The sequence below is a fragment of the Mus musculus genome, chromosome 19, assembly GCF_000001635.26.
Source record: "Mus musculus strain C57BL/6J chromosome 19, GRCm38.p6 C57BL/6J".
In the NCBI taxonomy this organism is placed as follows: domain Eukaryota; kingdom Metazoa; phylum Chordata; class Mammalia; order Rodentia; family Muridae; genus Mus; species Mus musculus.
This window is the reverse complement of record NC_000085.6, coordinates 32,018,392-32,033,447: the sequence shown is the minus strand read 5'-3', so window position 1 is coordinate 32,033,447 and position 15,056 is coordinate 32,018,392. Positions and strand designations below refer to the sequence as shown.

Genomic DNA, 15,056 nt, shown 5'->3' with positions numbered 1-15,056 from the left:
TCTCAGGCCGGGCAGACCCCCGTGCTCTCACCAGGAAGGTGGCCGGCTGTCTGGAGCTCGGCATCTTTTCAAGAAACCATTTTTAAAGTATTGAAACAGGGTCCCATGTGTAGCCCAGTCCTCAAAGGTATGATCTTCTTGGCTCAGACTTCCCGGTGCTACTATTGCAGGCAACCACCATGCTAACCCATCTTCATTTTTTTTCTCCCATGTTACCCCATCTTAATCGTCTCCACCAGCGCTAGCCCTGCTTTGGGAAGCTCTGATCTCTGTCCTTGTGGGTCTTTCCTGTCCTACTCTTTTCTGAGTAGCTCTGAAAGCCAGCACTGGCTCTCTGCCCTGTTCTTCCTTCTGTGCCTTGCTCTTCTCCAGTGAAGTCAAGGTGACTGCGTGCCTGCTGCTAGGTCTGCTACCTCTTGGAATGGGAGGGTGCTTGGTAAGGACTTTCAGATGCCAGAGTAATGACCCTTGACTGATAACAGAATGCGTCCCAGCTCCAGAAATCAAAACCATAAAAACCAGATGACAAGAGACCTTGAACTTATCTAATCATTGATTTCTGGGAAAGTTCCTAACCAGAAGAAATCTGTGGGGGGGGGGTTGTTTTGTTTTCCTCCACACAAATTTCATTTTTTTTTTTTCAGTATGGAAAGAAAATGTTTTCACCATAAGGAACATGAAGAATTTAGAAAAGCAGGCAGGAAATGGTTTTTTTTTAAATCACATAATTATCTTACCATAAGCCCAATGTGGTAAGAGTTAATCTTCCTATACAAAAACAATTGTAAAAAAAAATAAAATAAGTGTGAACAAAAAGACATATGGTAAGGGTGGGTGCTTACCTGATTTCACTCAGCAAGCACTAAAACTTTCAAATTCCATGAAAAATATAGATACTGCTCATTCTCACACTGCGATGGTTGAACAGAGTTTGGTGCTCACTAAATCTTGTGGCAACCCTCTTCATATCTTATATATATTTTTGCCTCAAAATCTGTGCAGTTTTATTAAATATAATTAATTAAGCGGGGCAGACATTTCAATGTGGTTTTGAAAAATCATTTTTTCAACCTTCCTTTTTCCCTTTGCGTGAGGCACTGCTGCTTCTAACTGTTGTCCGTCTTTGCTGTAAACTTGAGCACTCCAGCATCCCACGGGTGTGGTCAGTCTCATCCCAGGAAGTGATCATTCTGTAGCCTGACTTTCATGTGCCTCCTATTGTGTGTGATATGTTTCTTGTCCACAGTGCTTTACTCCTGTCTCATCGCACTCTTTTGAACTGGGGAAGATTTAAAAGCTGCCTTTACATGGCAGATTGTAGTTCTCAGTGATCCACTCAGGGTAACTGTATCTCTTGTCTCATAAGACTTTGCCACCCCAGCCTTAATAACCAGGACATATTTCTCTTGCTTTGGTCCTATGATTTTTAGCAGTGACATTGTCCTAGTGGTGGCCACAGTTTCTTGTTATTTAAAAGACTTTCATGCACACATAGTTTTCAAATTCTGAGCCCTAAAGGAAATAATTTAAATAAAAAGTCATCTGTTAATCTTGAGGATTAGAGACAGCTTTTGTGAACATTTTGTGGCATAGTCATTTAAACTTTTGCTAATTTGTTAATTTATAAGGTAGGATTTTATTATATATAAAGTTTTACTTATTTTTATTAAGCAATAACTTATGGATATGTTTTAATATTAGTGTTTTATATTACCAGTTAAATTTTTTCATAGTATTCATATATATATACATATACATATGTATATGTATATATATAATGTTCATAAGAGAATACATTCCATTATATTTTGTAATTGAAATGTAAGCATCGCATTATGTGGGAATGTATGTGTCTAGTCATTGTGATAACAACTCTTCAGCTAATCTGCATTTGCCAAAGATTTCCTTCAGCTCTTTCCTTGAAGTTGGAACCTGAGGGCAGACTTGAAGTTGGACTTCCAAGGGGATACTTAACTTTCGAGCTCTAACTATCCAGTGCTGCCGAGCAGTCTGCATGCGTCCCCCTCCTTGTGTTCCCGATGTAAATGTACATCAGAGCATAGCCTGATTCTTGCTAGGCCAGTGACATCATTCATCACAATTCCTAACAAGAAATAGACTCAGCAAAGTCAAAACTCTGTTGTTTTCCTCCAGCTTTCTTCATTTCCTAGCTGGGCTGAATTTCCACAGAACACCATTGCTGACAGCTTCCTAGTTTTCCTTTGTGGATTTCTTGGTCATATCATAAGGATAGAATCCACCAGCGAAGCGTCTCCCTAACATCATCATTGCAAAGGCATTTCTTGGGCAGGATTTTTTGAGGATGAAGAAAAGGGCTAGTGAAGAGTGTCTGTCTCTCCTCAGATGTGGGGATGTGAAACTACTCGGAAGATGCTGTCATCAGTAAACCCAGAAAGCCTCCTTTGACCACAGCTCATTGTCTTTCCCTTATCTGAGTATTATAGAAAGAGTTCGGTTCCATTTGAGTCCAATTATGGTCCAAATAATGCTTCCGGTATCCTTCACTGAGCCATCTTTTCTTCTCTTTCCCCCAAATTTTCCAGTGGGGTGAGGTAAGAATTGTAAGGGAGGTGACACAGGTGTCTTCGTTAAAATAACTCATGTCAAATACCACAACAGGCAGGGCATGAAACTCCAGTAGCTTAACACAGTGATGGTTTATGGAAATCTAGTGATTATTGATTGGTCCTTCTGCAAGCTTATCATTAGTCAAAAAGGTTCACATGCCCCACCCTTCAAGTTAGCTTGGGAAATGAACGTGCTTATGGGTATTTAATGAGCATCCAATCTCTGCCACTAGAGGGCAGAGTTTCCTCATGTAATCATTTTAACATACATGGGTGGCATGTGTAATTCACTCACTGCTTATTTTAACATTGCATTAATACTATCAGTCCTACAAATATCTATGCTCATGGATTTTTGTGTTTTCTTCATGATCATCATTACCAGACTATCAGTAATAGTACCCTCAGAGGTAGATATTATCTCAAGCACTTATGATTTCTGTTACAGACATTAAAAGCTCTGGTTCAAATTAGTGAATGCTGCTTGACCCTCACTCTGGAGTTGGTATCTTAGCCACTATAATATATACTCTGTGTATTACTTTCTCTTGGAGGCTAATCATGGATAGAGGGACTTTTATCTTGTTCTCTAATACATCAGGAGATCAGAAATCCAAAACCAAGGCATTGATGGGGTTAGTTCCTTCCTTTGAGGGAGAATCTGTGCCCGGCTGTTCTTAGCTTTTACTGGTGGCCGTCAATCCTTGGCTTTCTCGCCTGTGGACACAGCACTCCAGGGTGTCCTTCATCCTCATGTCATGTTTCCTTTAGGCTCTGGGCATTGCTTCATATTGTTTGTTTGTTCTGTTTTTTTCTATTGTTTAAGTATGTCAGCCATCAGATTTAGGGCCCGTGCTAAGCAGGTGTGGTCTTATTGAAGCTTTACTTTGATTATAAACTCAGGATAACTTTTTGTATTGTTCAAAGAGTTCCCATGAAACTTCATGAACTCAACTTTTGAATGTCATTTCCTTGTCTGTGAACATTTAGTCTGGATTGGCCTACAGCTAGTACAGAGGCTCTTGCAAGATGTCTTACCAATCCATTCCTTCTTTTTGCCTTTTCTGGACTGACTGAGGTTTCCGACTCAGTGAACTAAGAGAGACTGGAGTTATGTTCCCAGGGGCCCCCTGTCTGTACCTGCTACACAGGGTACAGTTTATATAAAGTTTATTCCCTAGGCCCAGAGCTGTGAATGGAACTTTTGCTAGGCTTGTTATTGTTTTAGAATATTTAAGAGCTTTCCAGAGTAGAAACACATTTCATATTCAGTCCTTAACTCCAGGGTCTTCCTCCTCCAATGTCTTATTTGTTCAGGAGAAAAACTTATTTATGCTGTCTTATTATGATGCTTCTTTATTTATAAATCCAGCTGAAGTTTATCGCTTTTCCGTCTCTGGGATTTTGTAGTGAGCTTTGTAGCGAAGAGGTTTGTAGTGGAAGTGCTCCCTGGGATTTGCTCTCTGGGAAGGCTCTTGATTGCATTACAGTGACTTGAATAGCGTTCCCTGTCCTTTCTGACAGTTGGGTATGATGTCACCCTCATTTTTAAAGCATTTCCCACCAGGAACATTTTCATCCTTGTATGTCTCATTTGAACGCCTTCTGAGAAACTAAGTTTTTCCTCCTCTCATTGGAACTTTGCTTTAAAGAATATTCTTTCTAACAGATAAAATGAATTGTAGCCATATGGCCATTCAAAGCTAATGTGACTGTCTCTGTATGTGTTTATCAATATTCACTACTACCGTAGTGCTTTAGATGTTGTGACACACCAGCATTTTAATAGCATACGTTTCAAAGGGGAGAGAAGAAAAATAATATATCTTCTTTTTCTACAATTCAGATGACAGTTTGAATACTTATTGCAAGTGAGCAGATCTTCTAACCCCGAAAGTAGATGAAATAAATAAATTAAATCTGTATTCTAATCAAGAGAAATTCTTAGCAGTTGATTTCTCCACAGGCATTAGTGTGGGTAATTGTGACTTCCTTGATGCAGAAAACACAACAAGGTGTGCATTCCTTGAGAATTAACACAGTGACAGTTATCCTTTGGGCTTCAGTGGCTTGACATTTGGGTGGTCTGCCTTGTCCAGTGGCTACTCCCCTTTGTCCAGCCTCTTCTGCTTTGCCCCCTGCTCACCTGCCCATTCTCTGGACACATCTCTTCACATCTGTAGCCTTTGCATGAACCATTTCATTTCCTTCGAGAGTCCATTACCACATGTTCTGAAGCATTTCTCAAGGTGAGCTGATGCCTCATTTTCCATCAAATGAGCAAGTGAATGAACACAGGGCAGAATGACCAGTTCCCATGATGGTGAAACTCTTGTTGTCCACCACACCTGGGGTTATAGTTCTACTTCTTGATGGGTGACTATGAACTTGGTCAGGCTGCCTTGCCACTCAGACACTAGGTTTACTGATTATTATTATTTTTTGTTTGTTTGTTTGTTTTGAGACAGGGTTTCTCTGTGTAGCTCTGGCTGTCCTGGAACTCACTTTGTAGACCAGGCTGGCCTCGAACTCAGAAATCCTCCTGCCTCTGCCTCCCGAGTGCTGGGATTAAAGGCGTGCGCCACCACACCCGGCTAAATTTACTAATTTTAAAACAAGAACGATAACTGTTTCTTACTAAAAGATGTATTTGAATTCCTTTGCCTAGACCATTGGGAACGATAGTTACTGTTGAGAGAACTGTTCTGTGTATTTTCTTCAGTTGTAATGTGGTTGAATCTGGCTCATGTCACCATAAATAGATTAAGTGTTACTATTTTGGATGACAAACCATATACCTGCTGTGACCCTCACGAAACTCTTCTTCCAAATCCCATAAATAAAATATTAAAACTACAAAATTCGCCTACTAGGGAAATGGTTGATTTGGATTTGTGTTTGAAGAGGAAGATGAAAGCTGAGGAAGGAACAGGGAAAGGAGGAGAGTGGGGTGGGGAGGGGGAGAGGGGAGCGATAGTGAGGGAGACAAAGGGAGAGACCAGAATAGAATTATTTCAACTGAGAATCTTGCAAGTAACTTCTAGAGAATGGGCATAGAATGTTTACAATGACCATTCTTTTGTGTAGTGGTTAGTAGACATCTTGGAGATGGACTTATACTTACAGACTGACAATTTATCTAGAAACTTACTGTATTTAGACTTTCTTGGAATTACTTGGGAGTCTGAGGCAGAAGGATCTCAAGTTATTTTTATTTTTAAAGAGTGCTAACACAGAAAGGAAAAAGAGCTTCACTGGAAAAGTTTAAATATTTATCAATTTTCAATCTAGAGCTCATTGAATGACAATCTCCATGTGACCATAATCAGCTTTAATATAATGGCAATTATATAAGAATTCTGCCATCCTGTTTCATTCTTCCATTCCCATTTTTGATTGTTTTACTAGAATATCCTAGAGACACGAGCAGGTAGTTTGTATTCCATTCATAAACATTTCAGTGTACACTTCTATTCTGCAAAGGCATCCTTTTTAGAAAAATCCATAATTACAACTCACTGTGTTTACATTTTTGGATGTAGTGGGTGGTTCAACAGGCACTGAGACATGCTCCTAGAGAATAAGGACAGACGTGCAGCAACATGGCGAGGACTCTGAGGAGTGGTCAGGACCCAGCACCACGACCATGGTAGCATCTCTGCAGAGAATCAGTACCCACACATCACAGGAGAGAGCCTCTTCCTGCAGCTCTCTCTACTTCACAGACAGACTCACACCTATTCAGTCTCTCAGACTCCCAGGCAGGAGGCAGGGAAGGAATGGGGAGCTGAATGTGGTTACCCCTGGATGTAAAGTCACGTCCCCCATGAGATGTCCAGCTCAGGCTCACAGACAGTGTCCCAGTAGGGCACATGTCTCTAACTGAACAGGAGAGAGCTGTGCAATGTAGCAGCTAGATTCCAGCACTATATTCTTGCAATTATATGAAAAATTTCTAAAAAGGTTAATATCTAGTCTATGTTTGATAAAGTTTAAAATTTTTGTATTGGTCTAATTAATTTGTATGTATATGTGTGTGTGTTTCTATGTAGTTTAGGGCCTTGCACATGCTATGTAAATGCTCTACCATTGAGATATATTGATAGTCCAATCAAACCTTTTTCTACCTGTTTTGTTTAAATAAGAATACAAGAACAGTATGCAGACTATATTTTGACTATGTATATTGTTTCTTAATAAGTCTAATATGTGACAATTCTATATAGCTATTATTATATACATGCATTACATACTAAATGCTATTTTACAGATACATGCACATGTGCATGAACACACACACATACACACACACACACACACACACAGATTGATTGATTGATAGGTTTGTTTATCTGTGGTGGAAGAGCTAGCTGCATTGGCTTGCCTTCCATAAAGCAACACCAGGGTATGTCAGCTGGAGCCTCTCAGCTCCTGCAGACTCCCCCAGATCTTTGTAATCCACACCAGGCCCCATTGTCCCAACCAGAGTAACTTCTTGGTGCTGCCTGCCTAGTGCACTGGGTTTTAAGGTACTATCTCCAACCTACCTCCACTATCAGGCAATGAGAATAGTGATCTCGAAGCCTGAATCTAAATAAATGTTTACTTTTCTGTACTGTTTAAACTGATGTAAGCAAAATGCTTAATTTTTTTCCAGCATAGGATTGAATCTGTAAGAGTTTAAAAAAATGCCTAAATTACTCGAGACTTAAGGTATCAACATCTCTCTTTACTTGAACTTTTTGGTTTCTGTTTTATTGCCTTGCCTCCAGGAGCTAACCTGTATTAGCTAACTTTCATCATTCCTTTGTTTGAGGTTTGACAGAGCATTGTGGCAGGGAAGTCCCTGAAGCATGGACAGCCGTGGACAGCTGTGGCTTCATGTGACAGCAGAGCAGGAGTAAAGGGCTTCAAGCCAGGTGCCTATAGATCTATAGTACCTATAGTCTGAGAGCCAGGCCCCATATCTGATGAATTGCATAATCCCCCCAAAATGGCACCGTCAGTTAGGAACTACGTTTTCAAATACAGGACTCTGCGGGGAAATTTTTACATCGAAACCACAACAGCTTCTTTCACTTATGTGAAGGTTTGATTTATAATTTATAAGTCCTCCAGGCAAGCTGTTGTAGGACACTATCTATGACATATGAACCATCATTTTGATTCTCTGTGTCACCTATGCAGATGGAGGCAGACAGCCTACCAGCACTGTGAAATAAAGTAACAGATGTGTAATTAGTTTGTAAATTGTATGGCTCTGTATTTAAACAAGGTATTACTATGCACAAGGACAGGTTGAATTATGCATCACACCCTCTTTTAAGCCTTCACGTACTTATTCTGCTGTTTGCCCTTTAAATTAATTACTAGTCATTGCTGGTCTGAAAAGCCTTTATGTGCATTTCTGTATACCATTTGTCATACAATATTAAGGCCATTTTTTTTTCACATCGCTGTCTTCTGCGAGATTCAGAGAGAAACCTCCATTTATTCTGTGCTTGGCATACAGCTAATACTCAGTAAGTATCCTACTGAATTAGATTGGGTTGATTTGAATAATATTACCCTTGTGTCTGCCTTGAAGGACAATGTCCATGTCTATCCTATTATTCAGAATTATCATCTGGTACCCGACCACCCTTGGAACTCGTATATGCTTTTATGGAAATAATGGGGATGCAATGTTCATGAAAATAGAATTCTACATTTTTAAAGGGAAATGATCAGAACTTCTGGGTGTATTATTTGAAATTTTATCTGATCTACTTAGAATTTAAGGCGCCTTTATGTGCCTCATTAGTGCAGTAGGTAATGGATCAGCCTCACAAAATACTTTTATTTGCTGGAGAAGACTTAAGTCTTTGAGAGAAGGCCTCACCTTTGGCCCACTCTCCAGGCTCCGTTGACTGACTTGGAGTTTTCTTCTCTTTAACAGCTGGTTTGCCATCCACCCCGTGAGCATGAACAATAGCAACCACTTTGTGAATAGTGACAATATGGGCTATGCGGCTTACCTTTTTGAGCAAGAAAAGAACAAAGGCTATCTGCCTGGACAGGTGAGAATACACATCGCTGAAATCTTCATTGGGATTCAGCGAATGGAGGGAAGAGCCCATTCAGATTTCAAGAGTAAAGTGTTTCCATGGGCCCCATGACTGTGCTTGCATGGAGAGAATTCACTGGTTGGGAGAAATGGATAAGAGTGGTTAAGAGTGGGTAAATCCAGTTCTGGAGAACAGAACTTGGTTCTTAGCACCTACACCAGGAGGCTCACAACCACCTACAACTCCAGTTCCAGGGGATCTGACCTCTTCTGGCCTTTATGGGAAATTCTTGTGTAGGGTGTTACCCCCCCCTACACCCCTACACTATCTAATCTATCATCTGTCTGTCTGTCTATCTATCTATCTATCTATCTATCTATCTATCTATCTATCTATCTATCCATCTATCATCTATTTATCATCTACCTACCTACCTACCTTCCTACCTACTTACACCCAGTATGGAATGAAATGTTTCCAATAATAAAGGTATAATTTGCTCTGCACAGCAGATGTTTCTTATATTGAAGGCTTCATAAATTTACAACCAATTACATAAGAAAGACTTGTTTTATATTTTTGGTAGCATGTGATAGTCTTTGATCAAGTCTTTGGTAATGTGATATACTGCACTGACATTGACATTCGTTAGTGCTATAAGAGTAATATGCACCTTCTTAGTGGTGTAAAAGCATGAATGGAGACAGACCATGGGACCTTTTTATTGATTCAGGATTTCCCAATGAAACATTCTTTCCAAGGATCTTGATCTGGTATTTTTCCAATAAAACATAAACGGCTGGAAATGTGACCCAGCAGTTAAGAACACTGGTTGTTCTTCCAGGGGACCCAGGCTCAATTCACAGAATCCAGACTTCATTTTATAGTTGTCTATAACTCCAGTCCCAGGGAATCCAATGTTCTCTTTTGGCCTCTACAGGTACCACACATGCACATGCAGACAAAACACCCATATACATTAAAAAAAAATCTAAGCCAGCAACAACCCTAATCTATGCCATCTGTGACCCTGAAACTAACCTGGTAATGAGATCAGAAAAAAGGAACCCAACTGTCCTACTACAGGAACCTCCTAAACTATGGGCAACTAGTGACTACAGATAGAGTGACAAGATGCTGTTCTGCTTGGCCACTGGTTGCAAGCATCAGATGCAGAGAAATAAAGATAATGAGAACCAAAGGTCTTAGTGCAGAATGAAGATTCCGTTATATAGACAGTGGCCTCAGTAAATAATTTTGCTCTTTTAGACAAAACCCTTCTAAACAAAACCATCTCTCTCTCCCTGTCTCCCCCCATCTTGTTAGCTTGCATTTAATTTTAGCCTGTTTTTTTCCTGTCTTCCCACCTTCCCCAGTCCTTTCTTCCCTCCATTCATTTCTTCCTTTTTCATATTCCTTCCTACCTCTTTCTAGTCTATTTTTGAGAAGGTCTTGCTACATTGTCTAGGCTGACCTTGAATTTATAATCCTCCATCTTTAGCCTCCCAACTTTCAGGATCTCAAGTATGTTCCATTATGAAATTTGGGCAAAATGGTTCTCATTTATACATTAAAGAGACCATTGATCCATGTGTTTCTCTAAGAAAACTGGAGATGTTTATTGGGAAACAAGATGGGCCCATGTGGATACCTGGTCTGTCTCTAATCTGGTTTAAATAAAAGAGTTGCTCATAGTGGGCCAGCCAGGGTAGTGAATTTCAAGGGCAAGTATATCTCTGGGCTTCAGGTAAAGCATTCGGACGCTAGATGGATGGCTCCACATTTTATAACTTAATGTACTCTGTGTTCACATCAAATTGTGTTAGAGAAAAGGTATGCTTTTGAAAGGATCCATTGAAAACTTTTGTCAATAATTGGATTACTTTCAGTAATAATAAGAATATTGATGGCAACATGAGCCTTTTCAGAAATAAAAAATTTTTTTCAGAATATTATATATCCTCTTATTGTCTGTGTATGGTTTTGCCTGAGGGATTGGAGATAGTTCAGTTAGTAAAAGGCTTCTTGTACCTGAGTTGAATCCTCAGCATCTCAGCCAAACTTAGGGCTTGCTTATGATCTCAGTATTGGAGAGCCAATCCTCAGCATCTGAGCCAATCCTCAGCATCTGAGCCAAACTTAGGGCATGCTTATGATCTCAGTATTGGAGAGCCAATGGCAGGTGGATCCCTGGAGTTCACTGGCTGGTTACCATGGCCTCACCACAAAGGACGTGTTTGTGAGAGATTGTGTCTCAAAACCAACCACCAAAACTGAACGAGGAGGATGGCTTCTGAAGGGATGATGCCTGTGTTGGATCTCTGCACCTATCCACACACATGTGTTCATACAGAGCTTTATGAATGCATAGAATGTTTGTGCTTCTAATGGAAGTCATTATTAAAAAATTAAAATATGGATTTATTTTGGCAGGGACCGTTTGTAGCAGGCTTTGCTTCATCAAATCTCGGAGACGTGTCACCCAACATTCTTGGCCCGCATTGTGTCAACACAGGGGAGTCTTGTGACAACGACAAGAGCACCTGTCCCAACGGTGGGGTAGGTAGTGAGGAAGGACACGCTTACCTCCTGCTTGGTTATTCATCCATAACATGCGAATATGTTGTTTCTAAGTATACTCTGGCCTGTTGGCCTCTAGTCTCTGCTCTTTTCTGAAGCACCAATGCAGCTGCTCTAAATCTTAAGTGGCTTGTCACAGTTTTCCATTATGACGTCAAATGTAGAGGTTGTGTGCAATTCCTTGAACCTGGGCAGCTTAAAATATTTGAATATACCTTGGAATATTTGAGTTTCTGAGTTTGTACCTAAACCTGTCTGCTATGACATTTCTCACAGATTGCATACCTATAATATTTTTCTTTAGAGATTTTTCCTTTTCTTTCCTCTTTAAAAAACAAAAACAAAAAAACAAAAAAACTGGTCTTTCTCTAGAACATCAAATAGCATGAATGCACAAAATAGTAAAAATGGAAAGTTCTTAAGTGTGGTAGTTTAATGTGAGTGTCCTCATAGGCTCATATGTTTGGATGTTTGGTCCTTAGTTGGTGGAACTATGTGGGAAGGATCAGGAGGTGTGGCTTTGTTGGAGGAGGTGTGTCATTGGAGGTAGACTTTGAGTTTTCAAAAGATTCATGCCGTTTCCTGACTCTTTCTCTGTCTCCTGCTTGTGCATTAAGATGCGAGCTCTCAGCTGCTGTTCCAGGCACCTACCTTTGTGCCCTTAGTCCACCATCATGAACTCTTACAGAAACTGTAAACCCAGTTCAAGTCTTTCTTTTATAAGTTGCCTTGGCTGTGGTGTTTTACACAGCACTAGGAGAGTAACTAAGACATCAGGTACCACTTGCCTCCTTAGTCCGTAGTGATTGTTACATGCACCCTTCTTCCTGTGTTTGTCTATGCTTTCGTAAAACAATTTTGATTTATTTATGGATGCCAGGATTTGAATTTTCCATATAATTTCCCGTAGCAATTGTTCTGTACCTACATCTCTGTGGCAGTTTTGGAGGTCAGCCATTGAGGATGTCCACTCATTTATTTATCCGCTCTCCCAGAGTTCATGTGAGCCTGGTTCAGCTTTCACACAGCAGCAGGAGCTCTAGCTCCCTGGTTCGCAGTGTTAGTGAAGTACCCCCATACTGTGGCCACTTTTGTTACATGGATTCTATTTTCCAGCTGTACCTGATGCGCAGCAGGGGTTAACAGTTGTACTGTATGCATGTTATTATTTTTATCTAGAAAATTTCCCTTTTCTTCATTTGTACATTTTCTCTATTTATTGAAATTAAATCTATTTGCAATACATTTTAAAAGTACTTATTAACTCTGTAATTCATGATGAAATGGTTAAATATACTCACTTGCAATAGAATATATGCAGTAGTTTATCAAATGGGCCTGTCTACCCTCTCAGTTGCTCACACATGGGTGATCACTCATGTGTGAGCAACTATGGTCCCAACCTTCATTTAAGCCAAGTATACTATTCTTGGACTCTTTGATGGTATAATATGCAAAAAGCTGGCTCTAGTTTAAATTTCCATTTCATTGATCACCATCACCCATGTGTGAGCAACTATGGCCCCAACCTTCATTTAAGCCAAGTATATTACTCTGGACTCTTTGATGGCATAATATGCAAAAAGCTGGCTCTAGTTTAAATTTCTATTTCATTGATGAAGTTGAACATGCCCTAATATTGAATGAGAATTCATAAAACAGACACACACACACACACACACACACACACACACATACACACACACACACACAGAGAGAGAGAGAGAGAGAGAGAGAGAGAGAGAGAGAGAGAGAGACAGAGACAGAGACAGAGACAGAGTCAGAGTCAGAATATGAGTCACCTGTTAAATCTGTAGTCCATGGTCCATGCATTATGATGCTTTTTATTGCAAATAATAGAAACTCCAACTCAGCATGGATAAATAGAATAAATAGATAAATAGTATTAATAAATTTATTTTTCAAATTTAGATACAGTACTTGGTCAGTCTATATTACAGTAATTTGTTGTATCTACTTCTGCCTATGTTTATATATGTTGGAAAATTTGCACCTTCCTCATTAGTTTAAATATAGCATTCATTGTTGTCATTGCTACAGAAACCAGAATCAATCCAGCCTAGCACTGTTTTTGTATTCTTATCTAATTTCTCTCTGCCTTGTTCCTCTCTGCCCTTCCACGGTCTTTAGTGACTACCATTCCACCCTATTCTTTCATGAGATTAGCTTTCTAGCTTTTACAAGTAAGCGAGAACGTGTGAGGTTTGCTTTTGTGTGTCTGGGTTATTTCACTTAACAGAAGGCCTCTGACTCCATCCATAATGCTGCAGATAAAGGGACCCTACCCCCTTCTTACAGCTGAGTAACGGAGTATGTGTGCGTAGCAGGCATCTGCCGACGGGCACTGTGATTGATGTTAGCTGTTATGGAGAGTGTTGGGGTGAAGGCAGATCTGTGAAAACTGAGTAGAATGCGTTCATCTCCTTTACATAAAGAAAAGCAGACACTCCAAAAAAAAATCTTAAAGTCCCTAGTATGTTATATTTGTTATAAACATTGCAGAGTTTCCTCAGCCTATGAAATTTTATATCTACCTAATTTATATTGTCTCTCCTATATAGGTGTTTAAAATATCAGGGTGTCAAATTTACTAAACTTGCTCTTTATTATGTTTAAGTCTCCCCTCCGCAACGATAACATTTATTCACCTGTATCTCCCTTCTGTACATTCTTTGTAACATTTATCAGATTTAAGTATTTGACCAATCCTGAGCCTTTTCTGATCTAAGAAATAGGATATAGAGCTAGAGTTGCTCATTTTCTTCCCAGGACGATGTCTGGTTTTTCTAATGTAATCTGAACGGGTTTCTGTGTAAGACAATCAGAGCAAGAGTCCCAGGCAAGCATAAGCAGACACATAGGTAGTGATAGAGGATATGGCCTGGCTCCCAGTCCCAGCTCAGAGTTAGTGTCTGTGCAATGTGCAGCAAATCTCTCAACCAAGCTGAAATGTTGTTTCCTAAGCTTAAAAAGAAGTTAGTGGAAGAGATGGGATCTGAAAAGATTCCTAGCTCCGAATACATGCATGATTATGTTTGCCTTAGCTGTAAATTAAGACAATGCCTGAAGAGAAACGCCAGAGTCGGCTTAGCCAATGTATTTGCTTGGGTTCATATTTAATCCTCTATTTCTTAAAGTCGCCACTCACCACACTAAGAATCATATTGTCTCACTTTGCCCCAGCCTAGCATGTGCATGGCCAGCGGACCTGGACAAGACATGTTTGAGAGCACACACATTATAGGACGGATCATCTATCAGAAGGCCAAGGTAGGCACCAGCGCAGTGCTTGACAGCTGTGTTCCATGTTGTTCTTTAAAACCCACAGGCATCATTCCGTAGGAAGTCCATAATTGCAAGGAAGGCCGCAAGTGCTCAGGCTGGCCAGGAAGTCTGAACGACTTTGGTTTATGAGGTTGCCCTTGGGAGCCACGCAGGACTCTGTCTGATCTGCTCAGACTTCCTAGTGCATTTAAAACCAAGCAGGCAGGAAAACATTCTATTTTAGGATGCTAGAAACACAGCACAGGACGAGGAGAAAGACTCACTCTAAATGTTCAGTTAATGGGGTCCTGCCCTGAACTAGTCTCATCTAGCTTCTCAGAAATCTCTCCAGTCATTGCCTGGCTAAATGCCCCGATCACGTCTGAATTTGGCCTGCAGCGACAAAACTGAGCTGAACATCTCAGTCAGTACGAGCTCCCATTAGTTTGTATGCTTCTTTGAAAGGGCAAAGGTCACACTACTTTTCTTTTAAAACAAAACAGAACAAACAAAAACAGTTGTGCTGAGGGAAGTATCCAGTTTGCAGTGAGCTTCC

General features: G+C 40.2%; 1 protein-coding gene across 1 annotated transcript in view; it reads left to right on the top strand.

Annotated features, from left to right (window-relative positions):
- Asah2 (N-acylsphingosine amidohydrolase 2) overlaps positions 1-15,056 on the top strand; it is a 118,495-nt gene that overhangs the window by 69,693 nt on the left and 33,746 nt on the right. Inside the window, exons 11-13 of the mRNA NM_018830.1 lie at positions 8,527-8,647; positions 11,069-11,194; positions 14,420-14,506. Of these exons, the coding sequence (NP_061300.1) occupies positions 8,527-8,647; positions 11,069-11,194; positions 14,420-14,506 (334 nt within the window). The remainder of the gene's footprint in view (positions 1-8,526; positions 8,648-11,068; positions 11,195-14,419; positions 14,507-15,056) is intronic.